Here is a 16,511-nt window from a genome sequence, read left to right on the forward strand (position 1 = left end):
TAACATTCTCATCTTGTCTCAAAAATTCTACCCTCACCTTGAGACATTTAGCAGGTACTCTCATTAACACTATAACAAAAGATCCAAAGTTTAAAAGGGAAAAAATAGTACATTTTATTTTTCCCTTCACAAGCATGTCAATTTCAATGAAAAATCACAAAGTTCAGGAAAATGCTCATCATCTTCTAATGTTATAGAATCCTTTTGAGAAAGAACAATCAACATTTAATATATTAATTATTCATGTTTTCATTAACTTCCTATATTATTGTTTCATTAGGTAAAATAAAGATTGTCCAAATTCTTATTTTTAAGATATGTCTTGGCTTTAAAAGTTTCTACCACTGCATTAACTAATTTAATGTTCTAGGACAAGCTGATTAAATAAGCTCTATTTCAATAACATATTTAAGAAATATATGAAAAAGTCAGTATTTTATATGAATTACTTTGTATATAGACTCAAAATCACAAATGAGAGTTCAATATTAGGTGATAAAAATTCAAAAACAAATTCACAACTTTTAACACAGGGGATCTTGTGTCTTTAGTACTTTCTCTTATAATATTAGAAAGTATGGATTTTTATCAAAATCCCAGGAAGTTCATTTTCATGATGTCTATTATATTCTTCATAACAGAAATTATTTGTCATGACAAGGAATGGCTTAATAAGTATAAATGAAGATAATGGAAATTGCCGTTTTGTTTTGTAACCTGAGTTGGGTCTTTGAGTGAGAAAGGCACAACTTTTTGTAGCTGAGGAGACTTGGGCAGAGTCCCCACCTCAGGGTAGACCCTGAGATGTTCCTGGAGCAATGGACATGAAGGGTAGCCTTTTAAAAAAGCTAACTGAGAAACTAGAATTAAAAACTAGATTATTTAGGACACACAAAAAAAACTCTGCTTCACAGGTACAGGAGTTAGAAAAACATAAAAATTAGCATTAGCAAATAAACCAAAAGTTAAAAGAAAAGTCTGCCATCACATATAAAGTATCTCAGTGTCTGAAATATAATCCCTGGTATTAATATTTCATTTCTCTGGGCTTCTTGAATCATACATATCCTATCACTGCCCTCCTAATCAGGTACAGTCCTAGACAAAATTGTAAAAAATGCAAAGCTCAGTTCTCTTTCTGCATTTTTTAAATCTTCTGATTACCAGTCCCCTGGGTTCTGCAAGCCATGTGGAGTTTTATGGGACACTGACCCTCATGTGCCAGTGACACCTCACACAGCACTCCTAGAGTGGGCGTGCACTGACATTGCAGGACTTAGGGACACAGTAATGCCTGAATACACACTGCTATTCTCAGTAGTTAGATTTCAAGCACCAGTCTCATACCTAGGCATGGATGCCTGCCTTTACAAATCAGAACCTAAAGTGACTGATTCATACATCTACATGAGACTTTTTTTCCCTCAAACTTGGATAAATGAACAGAGGAGGGAAGAAAGAGGGAAGGAAAGGAGAAGGAGTAACTAAACTATAGTCAACCAGCAACAAAATTACCGGGCAAGTTCCATGCTTTCCTATTGATGGACTTTGGAACCCCGGCTTCTTCTGACTAGGGAAAAGCAGTGTAGCGTAGTGGTTGAAAGGGTACACCTTGAAGTCTGATTAACTGGGTTTGAATCTCAATTCCAACATAGGCAAATGCCTTAGCATCTCCCTACGTCAGTGACCTCATCTGACACATGGGGCTGATACTTTACAGTGTGGTTGTTAAAAACAGGTTAATACATATGACACACTTAGAGAATAGTAACAGCTTAATAGTAAAACCTGAATGTCATCGTTTGTGGAGTTCTAGGAGTCTCTTACTTTACTTTGCCATATCGTCTACACAAGCCAAGTAAACAGAAAAGAGTAATTCCTGAGCCTCATGAGGGTGTTAGAGGAAGTGGAGTGCTTGGGAGAAAGTGTTAACAAGAGTTGCAGTTATTTAATTTTCAAAGAGGAAAGCTAAGGAATGTTTCCGGTAATAGCTTCTACTTTGTCCTGGAAAAAAAAAAAAAAGCAGAAAAGCTCAGATGGCTGCAAGAGAGCCAGAGGAACTTATTTCTCTGGGCTGTGAAGACGAGCACTCTGACTGACCAAGTTGTTCAAGCTTGAAAGCACCGCTGTGGGAGCGGAGGAGGCTGCCTGCTGCAGACACAGTTGCGCCGAGGGTCAGCAGTGAGCAAGGCGCCCTTGAAACCTCTTCACACTCTACGTCAGTGTTTCCACGGAAAACTTTGTGTATGGATGTATAAACAGTATAGACACGTGTAAAGCTTTGGGCTAAAAACTGAACATTTTAGCAGGAAAATGTTTGTACTGTCTTTGCTATGACAGAAACATGATGTTGCGTTGAACTGATTCCACAGAACCAAAATTCTTCATTCTCAATTCAAAACACTTATGCAGAAGAATATGTAAGCACTGTAGCTTGATAGTGATACTTACATTTAGGAGCAGAAGCAGAGCTTTTAATGCAGGGAACTTGATTTTGAGACTATTCGTGACAAAGTCATTTTAAATAATTTGATAGGCCTGGGTAAATATCAAATAGAGGATAAATCTATAAATAAAAGCAGTACACTCAGTTATGAGCCCTTTCATGGTTTGGAAATGCAAATTAATTCTTAGAATAGTATATAGGCCAGCTGTTCACCCAAATAGTGGGAGAAATATATTCTGCAGAAAAGTTCCCAGGAGGGACATTTGAGTCTTTTTAGTAAATATGCCTAATGATTTTTTTTTACCTCATAGCATAAACCATAATGAATTGAGGTATGCAGTAACTTTTGGAGATGACATAATACAATTCATATTAAAAATCTCAGGATGTGTATAGTAAAAATATCAGTATGCTGTTATAACATAAATTAAGGATTCTATATTAAAGTTATAAAGCTTTTTTTCATTTAAAATTAATTATGTTCTTCACTTTACTCAGGACTAGCGGTTGAGGGTTCACTTATTTCCGATATTCTACTGGTCAATGATCCCAGCAGCAGAACGTGTCTACAGTTAACACATTTCAATTCCTTGATCAATAAAAAGAGAACAGCATTTTGAGAGTTAAGTCATGAGAACTAGAATCTCTGTGGGACTTTATACTTATACAATACTATAGTTATACAATACTATCTATATTGCAGCAATGTATCACTCTTCACCCCATTTTACAGATAAGAAACAGGAAGTATAGCGATGTTCAGTGAACCAAAGTTACCGTGCTTACGACTTCACTGTCAGACTTCTGACCACCTTGCCTCCTCTATTACAAAGTCTCAAACATTTGAATTTCTGCATTTCTGACAGGATGGAGCCTATTTTCATGTGTTGAAGATTCCCTGTGGTGTCTTAATATTGCTACTGGCTGGAGGTGGCGGAGGAAGGAGCAGGGATTGGCAGAAGAAAAGAAACTGTCCCAAGGTCCTTAAAGGAGTTAGGAAACTGGAGACCACGAAAAGCAGCTGTTGCTGGGGAAGGACACTCACCAGGAAGGAGAATCTGGCGGAAATCCCAGACCCTCACCCTGAGCCTTCAGCCTCCCCCACCCCACCTCAGGCCTCCTAGCTCCCAGGAGCCCCAGGCCACACCAAGTTTTACCCAGTTTTATCCACAATAGGAGTTTTCCTCAGCACACACATAATTCCTAAGGGTAACTTGAGAAATGAGTAAAATAAAAGATAGCATATGTTTAATTTGTAATTAAGTGAACGTTCAGACAACATTGTTTTCAATTCAAGTAATATCGTACAGTTGGCCAACTTGAGAAAAACAGATGGGTGGCTATCTTCATCTTTCTAAATATTTTCTAAAGAGTTAAGACATGTTCCTAGCGGGAGGTTTATAAAGTAAGATTCTATTTTCCTGCTCTTTGAGTGAAGCATTGCATTTTTTGTGTGTGAGAAAAGGGGGTTATCTATTTCTTCTAAAATGCCTTAATGAATGGAGAAAGATATGGTTAGGTTACAGAGTACAGCAACATTTGCTTTTGGCATCATTATCTGGGGAGTTTTGTGCTTTTCTTCCTGCTTTGCCTTATCTCTTTCCCTTTTCACAGTTCACACTTACACAAACTGTGTCATTCATTGTAATGATAAAGCAAGTACTGAGTGTTTAGCTTTCATTCTTGTCCTTGGATGTTAGAACTGACAGCTTAGCACCTCTATTACTTTTTATCGGTGAGTCATTGCCCTTGCCAGCACTCAAGATAAGAAAGTCTCACACTTGCCAGAGGGGGAGGAGGGAACAGGAAAACTAAAAAGAGCTCCTAGGCTGGGTTATACCAACCGTAATGGACGGATGGTAGGAGGCTCCTTTGAAAATGGATGGGACTTGCCATTCACCAGGACAAAATTATAAATGAGAAGCTGTCTAGGGCTGATTTAGGTGATTACCAATGGAGAGTGAATTTTCAACCACGTGGTTAACCAGTGTAAACCTCTGAAGGAATAGATTAATCCAAAACTCTCTCTCATTTTAATTCAAATATTAAAAGACCCCCAGTCAAAATGAATTTGACTATCTCACACTAAATCCTTGTTTACGAGACTAGCCACAAGAACTGAGAATCAACATTTGCTGCTCCTTATTGTGTGTGTATGCCCAGAAAGACTACATCAGGAAAGGGTCACAGGTCAGGGTGTTTGAGGGTCATTGTTATTAATGGATTGATTTTGGGATATGAAATAGAATTTCATGGTTTTTTCCCCTTCAACTACAGACCATCTTTCCTGGGACTCTGCCTTCACTCCTACTGTCGAGGCTGTATAGAAGCAGCTGCACAGGGCTGCGAAGGATCTCAAGGATGTTCAGTACTCACCTGCTCAGGTAAGTGAGCAGTGAGACATCTGTCCTGTGTTTCTTAAAGAGTTTGAGAAGTCCGTGACAGTGTTACACTGATTTAAAGTTCCCATGTGAAACTGGTTTCCATCTCTAATGACTGCACGGCTGAGGATGTACTGAGGCAGAGAGGAGCCGTTTGTAACATGTGCTACATCTTTTCTATGTCTAGCTTGCTCTCTCACCAACCACGTGAGGTTTTCAGTAAGTGTGAGCCACACCCATCAAAATCCTCAGCTGATTGATTCCCAGTTATGATTACTTTAAAGTGGAACAAGCATTTAAAGATGCCCACAAACCAATCTGTGCCAAGAAACATCCTAGATTTATAATTTCTCCCCAGTTTTTACAATTGTTTGCCCATGTCTAATTTCACAGCCTCACATTGAAGTGATTTCCTTTAAAGAATCTTTCCTTACCTTCAAATTCATTACTATAGACATGATGTTACTTTCAGATTGCACTTGTACTTATTTGGTTTACACAATAATTTAATTGTGTAATACTACATGTAAACAAGTCTGCAGCTACTATGGATCAACATCCGACCGGAGGAGCAAACATGCAGAGTGTAGCAGGGAGGGGCTGGTCGCCTCCAGACTTCAGGTGGTCCTAGGCATTAGTCAGCAGATCTTACAGAGAGAACAGACAGTGACTGCTAAGTCAGCAAACTGAGGAACCGAAATCAGATACAGTTTTTTTTGCACTCCCAACTTACAGAAGGAGAAACTGAGATATTGAAAGTTTAAATAATTTAATCAGCATCACACATCTGGTGAAACCCTTAAAGGATAGAGAGGCCACATGGTGATATGGAAATTCTAAGCATTATCTAGGAAGTAGTAGAGTAAAAATGGCCAGTTCATTCCAGTGAATACTGCGTGTGGTGGGTGGGAGTGCACTGGAGGAATAGCTAAAGCAGGGCTCAGGGAAGCTTCCTTCCTAAGAGGGATGCTCAATAGAAATGCAAGTGAACCAGGCAAAAGAAGGGCAGAAGAGTGCCCTGGGCAGAGAGACCAGCATGTGAAGGAAGGCCTAAGGCAAAAGTGCGTCATGGGAAGAGAATTGCAAGTAGTTCCTAGAGTAAAAGGGAGATGATTAAATAAAACGAGTTCAAGAGATAAGCACAGGCCAAACATGCACATAAAAAGGCTGCACATGTCACTCGTAAAAAAGTAAGCTTCATTCTGCAGACAATGGGAGCCTGTGAAAGGAATTAGGCAGTTGAGTCACAGGATCAGATTTGAGCTTTTGGGATATTATTTGACTGCACTGTGGAGAAAGGACTGGAATGCCAGCTAGGAACGAGGCTATGGCAGTATTCCAAGTGAGAGCTGATGGTGGCCTGAGTTTACATAATGTCTATGGAGATAGAGAAGAGATATATTCAGTTGCTAGCTTCATTGGGACTTGCTAACTAATTGCATGTACAGGTGGTGGTGAAAATGAGGAAATGGTAAGTGTGAATTAGGCACCTGGGCCAGTAGTCATCTGGACAGAGGGAGGTATCCTTTGAGATAGTACAGTCATGAGGAAAAGCAGTAGGTTCAGGGCTGGTGGTGAAATTTAATTCCAGCCATGTTACATTCAAACATCAATCTGAGATGACCTGCGGATGTTTGAACATATGGCTCTAAAGTTTAGGAGAAACATCTGGGCTAGAAATATGTAAGTATCATATATCAGTAAATATCAGTATGTGGATATAAATGGAACTCACAAAAGATGAAATAATATAAAATAGTGTAGAATGGGAAAAGAAAATGAGAAAAATCCACCTCCAAAGTTATAACCTATCTATTTCTGACTATCTCTGTCATGTGGGTGACGTGTCAATCAGCAAGCCACTGTATTCCTGCCACCATTCTTACGCATAATGACATGTATAATGGCATATTTCTTCTTAAAAACTCCAATTCGCTAAGCCAGATTTTCTTTATTTGAAACAAATGGGGAAGACTGAGCTGGGAAATCCATAGCATGACTGTGGTGTGTCTTGATCACTCCCAAGTAGGCAAACTGATCATTTGAAAACCAAGGTGTCATCATTATAAATATTTTCTAAATGTATGTCATCAAAAACAGTGGTGGAGTCAATGCTATGGTGACTGGAAAGAAGAGGATGGGATATCCTATGTGAAGTAGTACACTTCCATTCAACTTCAAAGTGAGTCTTTTCTCTCCATGAATGGAGGTGTTTATATAGGTGATATGCTACAGTGGAAATCAATGGTCATTGGAGTTAAAGTCTCAATTCCACAAGCTATCCCCATTTCTCAATAATGAAAAGTTTATGTGGCTCAAAAGAATGCTTTGGTAAAGAACATGCAAGAAACACTGAATGCAAAAGTAGAAGTTTAAAATGAGCTTCCAGCTTTTACCACAAACAGGTTCGCTACCTTCCTTGGGTCTACCCACCCCTCTTTGTGTGGGAGGGCCTCCCCAGATGTTCCCTGAGGTGGCCCTCTGCCCTGCAATCACCTGGAAGAGTAAGTCAAGACACAGATTTCATGAGAAAGTCCAGTGTGCTGAATCCACCCCAGGATGAGGAGGCAAGAAAGTACTTCCAGCCTGGTAGCATTCTCAACCAGGGCTAGTCATCACTCAAAGCTCAGGTGGACCACACATGGTACATATATTAATTTTTCCTCCTAGGTTTTATTTTGCTCTAAAATGTAACTGTGTATACCTTTATTATTTCTAGCTATTACATGCAACTTATGATTGCCATCGCAGTTTATTAGAAGGTCATTTCTCATCATTTCCTCCAGCTCTGTCCAGCTGGCTATTTGTAACTCAATATACTATTTCCAATACCATGGCTTTTACGTTATTGTTTTTATTTTTGGAGCCAATATTTAGAAAAACCCAATCAGTGTTAATGTTAAAGAAAACACTTTCTTTACTTTCTTACTTTCTTTTCTTTCACTGAAACCATTGTTCATCTGTGACTAGTAGGACAATTGAAACATTTTTTAAATTTGGAATTGAAAGTTTTTCTGGTAACAGCTAACTTAAGGTTACTCCCCGGTGTTCCATAAAAAACTTCCAACTCCGCGAGCTGCCCTAATATTTGTGCACTTGCTTTCTCACTCCCTCTTTCTCTTCAACTCCATTTGATATGTTTCCCAGGATGTAGTGAAGACTTCTGGACCAAGAGGCTGGAAAATGTAACCCTCAATTTCCTACAATCTCAGCTCCACTTTCTCGTGTGCTCCGCCCTGGGCTTGGAGCCCTGTTATTGTCACGTGGTCACGGACGCCTGGGGCCTGGCTGGCCAATGGAGGCGCGCGGGTCACTAAAGACCCCGCCCCCCGACTTCTCCGAGCAGGACTTGGCGCTCCACTGCAGCGGGGCGGTGAAAAAGTTTCTTTTGCGGGCAAAAGGGCCTTTGGCGCTCCGAGGGTTCTCCTACTGCAACTCTGCCGCAGTCAGCCTTTCTTTTTGGTTTCCCTCACACTGCTCCGGGGCATGAAAAGGCTTCGTCGTTGAGAGTAAAAGAAAGGAATTTACCTGGGAGTACGAGAAGAGGGTGCGCACCCACTGTCCCCTGGAAGTTTGCCCCGGGTTCCAAGTGCGTGCGGGCTGCAGAGCGCAGGGCCGCCCTAGAGGCCGCAGGACCGTGATGGGTGCCCCGAGACTCCGCGCGCCAGCTGCCGCAGCTCTGGGCTTGCTGCTGTGCGAGGTGCTGGGATGTGCGGGTCCGGCCGAGGGCAGCGGCCGCGGGGTCCCCCAGGACCGCCTGTGCCCGGTTCCCTGTCGCTGCCTTGGGGATCTGCTGGACTGCAGTCGCCAGCGGCTGGCGCGCCTTCCCGAGCCTCTCCCGCCCTGGGTCGCTCGGCTGTAAGTATTCTTCCTGAGGGCGAAGGGGGAGACAGCCAGGGGCCTGGGCACTTGGCGCGCAGCAGGATTTTCCCGGGCAGCTCATCTTGGCCCAGGCCTCCGGTGGTGCTTGGTGGGGTTGGAAAAGGAGCCATCGGGGCCTCAGTCTCCCTTCCCCAGTGCCTTGCGGGTCGCGCTGTGGGCCCTGGCACAGCCCACCAAGCCTCAGATCGGCGAAGGGAGGGAGCGAATGACAGCTCTGGGGGTACAGTCAACATCCCGTGAGTGGAGCTTTCCTAGGGGGTTCAAATACGCGCCCCTGCCTAGCTGGAAGAGGTGGCAACCTGCGAACTACCGGAGTTCTCTGTTCTCTCTCTGAGTGTATAGGGTCTGTCACTCAACTAGTTTCTAACCACTTCAGGCCCGTTTTCCTGTACCTGTCTAGTCATTGAACGTGCCACTGTCCAAGCTGTGGTAGACATCCTTTTCTTATTCTTTTCTCCTGTGCTCCGTAAATCCCCCCTCCTCGACCAAATTGTAACATCTTTTTTCTGGTAAGAAGTTGTCAAGACTGATCAGTGGACAAGGAAAGGAAGGTGCGAGAGTTTTCAGAACCAAGGGCTTGATTTCTGAGCTTCGTAGCACGCCCAGACAGTTTAGGAGAGAGTGCTGGGTGCTGTTATGCAAGTTTTTGGATGCTAGCTGTGAAGTCTGAAAACCTGAAATCACTGCCAACTGCCTGCAAGAACAAGGAAAAAAAATGTATTTTAGTTGGAAAGGCTGATTCTTTCCAAATGTCATCTCTTTATTTTCTCTCAGCCTTAGTTTTGTTAAAATTGGATAACTGTAAAATGTAAACAATCAAAACTCGTGCTTTAAAAAAAAGTTATCTGTTTAAAAGAAATAAAAGTAGTGTATCCTTAATCCTTAAATTTGGATCTAGCAGAATAGCAATGAAACTTGTAAATTCTTAAGCAATTCTAGTAGATTATCCTAATGTCCTAGTGATAGTGGTAGGAAGAAATTGCATTTTTATAGCAGTGTGCAAATCAAAATTTTTGTGAATTGTAGAGTTGTTGACCATCAAAATCATATTCTTTGTGTTAGTAAACCTTGGTTTAATTAAAAAGTAGAATTGGAGAGTTTTAGATTGATATTTAATCTCTTATCAGGGGATGTCTTGTTTAGTAGTTTTTATTACAATTGAAGAAGGAGATAAGGGCTTTAACCCAAAGCAGGAAGACTTTCAATTAGTTGTGGCTAATTCTATTCAATTGCCTCTTGTGGAGGTCATGCTGCCTTATTCATGAAATGTGAATGGCTCTATTGACAACATATGGAACTGAACATTTGAATGACTGGAGGTGAACACCTAAATAATAGAGGGATGAGAAAAAGAAAAGGAGTAGAGTAGTGCTTCCTGGGGTGTGTTTCAAGAGGCTTGAATTGTTTGCAAATCTAATTTATATTCAACAGCTTCACCCTATTAAGTGGACTCTTATCATGCAGTGCCTATTTTTGTGAATTTGGATGCCTTTTAAAAAATAACTGTATTGCTCTTGATTAGAAGTTGAATTAGACCAAAAGGGGCTTGATACCTATTTAAACATTGTCTTAAAAGTAGCTGACCTAATTAGGTTTTGTTTTGCAGATAATTTGGTGGCATACTGAAAACAAATTACAGTTTATTTGGTTAGCACAATCTTTAATTACATTTCCGCCAGCAGTAAATTGTCTCAATACAAGTCTACATTCCTTAAATGTATGTGAAAATAAGTTCCACTTGTGTAAATAAGCACTAGGTCTGTTGTCAGAAGCCCCACTGTGATCACTCATTGGACAGCTCTGTCATTCTTGTACTTGTGTGACTTTTAACCAACTTTGTAGTTGTCACCAAACCATGTGGTCTAAATTCTTTATTGTAAATGTTTCCTTTGTTTGTGTCTAAAACTGGAGAGGTCTTCTCTCTCCAACTCTGAAAGGACTTGAGAGAAAAAACACGAGGAATTGAGCTTTAACTTTTCTGTTTCTTGATGTTTGAAACAGGCAGCAGAAGGTAGCTGCTTCTTAAATTTTACAGAACGAGATAAGCTTTTAAGTAGATTGTTTCATTGTTTAGAAATAACTAGAAAAATGCATATTGTTCTTCCCATATCTTAACTTCCTCTCATTAGGTAATTAAAGTAGTAAAAGTTTGCCTTAGGACTAGCTTATGAGGGCACTATTCAGAAAAAGTTTGTCTGCCTTTTGTCGTGTTTGTTGAATAAGCAAGTTAAAAACTCAATCTTTCTATTATACCTGTGTATTTATTTTTTTTCACTTTACTCAATTGCAATTTATTGCTGCAGGAACCCCATGTGTGACAAGTTGAATAGTTTAAGCTGTAATGTAATAATACTGTAGTTGGTTCTCCTTTTAAAAAGTAGCTTCTAATACTTTATTGAAAGGGGCTCTTAAAATTATTTGAAGGTTGCTTACAACTAACTGCCTTAAAGCTAGACTTGAGTTTGCATCTAGAGTTTGTGCTTACACAGAGTCCTGAGCCTGAAGAAGGGTGTTTGTTAGAATGTGTTACTCAGCCGCCAATGAAAACTTCAAGTATTATTAAAATCTCGCTGGAATTTCAATATTATTTATTGTATCGCTTAAAAATGTTTGAGTTAGCAGGGCAGAAAAAGTCCGAAAGGTACTTTCTACTGGTGGGGTTGCTTTAGTATTCGCCTGTTATAAATCCTCTGGTTGGTACCAGAATTGGGCCTGGGGTGGTGGGGGTAATGGCCCTTATGGTTTTCACAGCTGTTTTTCTATATTTTCCAGACTAAAACTTGAACATAGCAGGCTGATTTATGAGTCACTTTGGATCAGTGTCTTAAAACAGCTACAGCCTGGCTTTTTGTTTTCCAGCTTTCCAGATTTCTGCTGAATTAGCAGCTCTGCAGGCCCCAGTGGGGTTGATTAAGAAGCTGTGCTGGATTTGCATTTTAAAATTGGACTTGGAAGTCAGATTTCCAAATGCGAAAAGGAAGAAAATGATAGCTAGAACCCAATGTTGGAAACTAATTATTTTCTTATATATTTATTTGCCTGCTCATATTCAAGAAAGAGGCTTCTTTCTACCAAGTAGAGTTTGATTTTCAAGTATTTGGTCAGCTGAGTTCTGGGTAAATAGTTAACACCTCTCTGCCTGACCACCTTTCCATTAACCTCACTACCAAAAGTAGTTTTTAAAAGGTTCTTGGTAACACTTTGTAAAGGATGATGATTGTCTAACCACTATGTATAGCTGTACACCTGAAACTAACACAAAATAATATTGAGTCTAAATGGCAAATAAAAAAAGAAAAAAAATTAAAGGCAAAAAAATTGTTGCACACTTAAAAAAGATATATCCCTATGTGTTTTATGTTTCTTACACTATTATAAATGATTTATTTTCAAAAGTTTCTTGGTGAAGATGTTCATTAATAGGACTCTAAAAATGAAGAATCTGCCTTTCTTATTGAATGTTCTTATGGGTTTTAACAAAGAATTAACATTATGCAACTTGAATTTGTTTTTGATATTCTAGCCACAAAAACAATGTAAGGAAAATTTAGGGTAATGTGACATCCTTGTACTGGAAAGTAATCACTTCTGAAACATAAACTGTATTAAGTCTAAATTTAGGTGCATTAAAAATTTCATGGCTTTAAGTATTTAGCAGTAAAAGTCACTTAAGGGGCGATTTTTTTCCTCCCACATATAATGTGGTTTTAATAGTAGTACACAAAATTCAACAATGGAAGTGTTGCAATAGCTGAAATATTTAAGGTTACCAAATCTTGCTTCAAAATCACAAGTGAGTGGTCCTCAGCGTGTGCTCTGTTCTCTGGAGGCAGTTTCTCAATTTAAAGGTCTTTTGTTGGAGTTCTCATCCCATTGCTGGTTGAGAAAAATGTTAGGCACTCAATCTCTTTTCTTACAGGATTGCCCTGTGAAATAATCCTTAAAACGAAGTGAAGAGTGAGGTTTTAGTTTGTGTAATTAAAAGGCAAATCACCTGTGTTAAGTGTCAATACCAGATTGGTTCCCCCTTTCCTCTTAAAATGTGAAACAATAAGGGGATGCAGTTTTATGCCGGTTCAGTGTTTAGTTAAGTGGGTCCGAGTGAGACTTTCTGTTGATTCAGGCTACCTCCCAGGTGAAGGACTCTTTTCCTTGGTTGTTTTTTGAGCCCTGTGGGAAATCTGTGACTGTCTGTGGTGCTAAAAGCACACAGGTTTTGTTTGAGTCCTAACGTGAGTTGTTGGGCTCACGGTTTCCTTGATGAACTCCAGATGGACCTGGGCTGGTTTGTGAGGGAAAGTGTCTGGCTCCAGCGTGGTGAGCATGCACAGCAGTGGTTGTAATTGCAGGATTTTTATAGTTTAAAGGCGGTGCCAGGTTTTTTTTCATGTTATAACTCTACCAGAACAAATCTACTCATGTCTGTTACTGTCTGGTAGGTCTTTAGGCAAACATGTTTCAAATAAAAAAACCTTTGCAGATTTTTTTTTTGGTGAAATAGAGAAATCCAGGTTTATTCTCAAAACAAAATTCAAAGGTTGAAAGGCTCTCTGATTTCCAATTGTTAACTAATGGGCGTACGCTAAGTAACACTGTGCTTCTCTGTGATTTCTCTGCCTTGTGCAGGGCGGGGGGCAGGGGGCATACTTATGCATATAACAAATGGTTCATGCTTTTCTCCAGTCAAGTTTGGTTATTTGAAACTTTGGTTATTTAAAAACCATTTTCCAACACTGAGAGAACTTAGTGAGGTTGGTTAGCCTCTTTCACGGGGAGAGCTTCAAACCACACTGTTGTTAGCCTGGTTTTCCATAGCTGTGCAGCCACGTTACCTTCGTCACCCACCCTGAAGGCACCTACTCAGTGAATGACAAGTATGAGGAGTAGAACCCAGTGTTTGGCAGGTTGAACTCTGTAGTTTGAATCTTCAGTGCTATGATGACTTCCTAGCCTAGAGTATTGTGTACGTAGGAGTTTTATTGTACTTTTTTTAAGAAATAATGTTTAATGGCAGTTGTTACTGTTTACTGTTTGATTGAGTCTTTGAGTAAGCAGCAGAGCTATTTTAATGATTGAAGAGGAATCTGATCATAGTGTTCTGTACATTCTGCTTAACTTTGTTAGGTAGTTATATTACCAGATACTGAGATTGGGGAATTCAGGAAAATATAGGGTTGAGGTTGTTTTCCACCCTCAACACACACACACACACACACACACACACACACACACACACACACAATGATACTTTCAATAATTTGGTGCCTTAGCCCAGAGAAATAAATGTGTGAACAGCACTTTCTATTTTGTTTGACTATCATAAGGACACTGATGTTTCATATTTTATAATAAAAAGGTTCCTTCAGAGGTTTTCGTTTTAGCAACCTGCCTAATTAGCCACTTTTCACAAGCCATGACTTCATCATATCAGGTTGGAAGTTGGGAGATGGCAGGGAATCGGGAAGGCGAAGCCAGACAGCCAGCTCACAAAAGGTCGGTTCACCCTGTGCCAAAAACATCTCCTAGGACGTTTGCGGGCCTGAAGCACTCGAATCTGCCAGCCTCCTACACTAATTTTGTCCTCAGCGTTCATATTTTTCAGTGTGGCGTTTTGGTTCCCATCTAGTTTATGAGCAGGAGGGGCAGTTTATTTGTGATGTTTCACAGATCTGCTGTGTCTTGTACATCATTGAGTGCTATACGTGATTTTTTTAAAACTACTTATAATTTTATTTTTGTTTTCTTATAGGGACTTAAGTCACAACAGATTGTCTGTCATCAAGGCAAGTTCCATGAGCTACCTTCAAAGCCTTCGCGAAGTGTGAGTCTTAGTTTTTTTCTATTTGATGTTTGATTAAAATATAACTACCTATTACACTATTTAACTGTAAAGACCATTTGGATTACAATAAATTATTTAAAATCTAATTTAGGAGGTATGTTTAAATACTTTTACAAAGTTTCACCTCTATGAATTACAGATTACCTAATCAGCTTCCACCCCCCACCCCCTTTTTTTTGGCACTTACAGGAAACTGAACAACAATGAACTGGAGACCATTCCAAATCTAGGACCAGTCTCAGCAAATATCACACTTCTCTCCGTGTAAGTGAATGCTAGCAAGGTTACCTGTGTGCATTTGTAATGGAGGTATTCTTTAAATTAGTTGACTTGTTTTCCAGCTCCAGTCTCTGCTGAATTCGAAGTACTATAACAACACACTTTTTACACTTTGCTGTCATTGCTAAACTGGCCTCTAAGATTCACAGAAGCCACCTGCACCCCATAGAGACATGTATTTGGTTATGTTCTGTGGCCTAGGACTTCACCTCTGGTATTACTTCATAGTTGGCATGGCGTCTACAGGTTAGGTATTATTACATAGTCACTGGTGGAGAACGTTGTTGTTTTGTGAGAGGAAATGTGAGTTTTTTAGGAAGACATTGGAGTATCTTCTTTTAGTGTGGCAGCTGGAGTGTAAATCAAGGTCAGAAACATCTAATCAAAATACGAACTTTGTACAGTTAAAACTAAATATGTGGTTGAAGTTAGAAATACCATTGCCTGTTATTTTGCAAATAGGAGTTTTCAAATAAAATTAAAATTCTGTTAGCTTTTGTGTATGTCTGGGCCAGATAACATTTTATTCATGTACTGAACATGTTTCGGAATAATTTTGACTTTCAGCTTTTAAAGGCAGCATTCAGAATGTGCATGGTTTAATTTCTAAAATTAAGTAGTTAACCATCTTAATCTTGAATGATTTAAAAATATATTTGACCCACAGAAGTTAAAAATGTTTTCTTCCTTTAAACAAGGGAAGGAAAAAAACTACCATTGTTAGGTGCTTCTGTGAAAGGTGTTGGGAGGGTGGAAATTATACAGTAAATTTCAGGAAAGCTGTTCAATTAATTAAAGTGATCACTACCCAATTGCTTACATCTGGTGATTTATAGAGGTTTGTTTTTACTTAAGGCCCAGGTCAGCTAAGTCACTGGTGCAGCCGCTGTGTCTGCTTTCCTCTGTTTGAATAAGAACTAAGTGACATTTGATACTGATGTGGTTTTTCCAAAGATCAGAAACAGAAAGGAATGAGAGAAAAAGCAGTTGGTATTTGACAACTAAACACTGAATTCAAAAAATATTTTTATGCTAACATTAATACCTGTTTTCTGTCTTTCACAATGGCTTAAAATTGTGGAGTGTACATGAAGCGCTGACTTCGGTGTCTTAAACATCTTCGGCTATTCTCCTTTGACCAGTGGGGCCTTTTTGAAATCTCAGGGAACGCCACTTCGCCCTCCTGTCCTTTCCCTGTGTGTTGGCAGATGCTGTCAGCATGTCCGAGAAAGCCTTGCAGGGGGTCATTGCACGCTTCAGGGCTGAGGGCGTTTGCAGGGGAGTTTCAGAATCTGGGTGGGGTAGGGAAAACAGTCTTCTCTTCAGCTTCATGTCGAGTTGGAAGCACATTAGCAGTAAACTTGTAAGTAAATTATAAAGTTCTGTTGAAAAACATAACCTAGTGATTTTATACTTTAAAGCTATAATTTGTCATTAGAAAACTGAAATAAAATATGGAAAGTTAGAAACGTGCAAAATGTGAAATCGTCTTCATATTTTGTTTGCGTTTCACTTTAGTAAGTGCTGAATAATCTTTTTGGAACTTGAATAATCTCACTTTCTTTCCTCTTGATCTGCTGCAGCACCTCTAACCAGGGATTGCTCTGTTCGTCCATGTAATGACGCATCCCGTTTATCACCCGAAACCACATGCAGTCTATGTGGGAAGTAATTTCTGTGA

At 39.7% G+C, this 16,511-nt stretch overlaps 1 protein-coding gene across 1 annotated transcript in view; it reads left to right on the top strand.

Annotated features, from left to right (window-relative positions):
- The first annotated feature begins 8,200 nt into the window (after positions 1-8,200).
- The window catches only part of LRIG3 (leucine rich repeats and immunoglobulin like domains 3), a 46,436-nt gene continuing 38,125 nt past the window's right edge, over positions 8,201-16,511 (top strand). Inside the window, exons 1-3 of the mRNA XM_045829759.1 lie at positions 8,201-8,685; positions 14,459-14,530; positions 14,741-14,815. Of these exons, the coding sequence (XP_045685715.1) occupies positions 8,468-8,685; positions 14,459-14,530; positions 14,741-14,815 (365 nt within the window). The 5' untranslated portion in view covers positions 8,201-8,467. The remainder of the gene's footprint in view (positions 8,686-14,458; positions 14,531-14,740; positions 14,816-16,511) is intronic.

The sequence above is a fragment of the Phyllostomus hastatus genome, unplaced genomic scaffold, assembly GCF_019186645.2.
Source record: "Phyllostomus hastatus isolate PE091 unplaced genomic scaffold, TTU_PhHast_1.1 phas_scaffold_93, whole genome shotgun sequence".
NCBI lineage: Eukaryota > Metazoa > Chordata > Mammalia > Chiroptera > Phyllostomidae > Phyllostomus > Phyllostomus hastatus.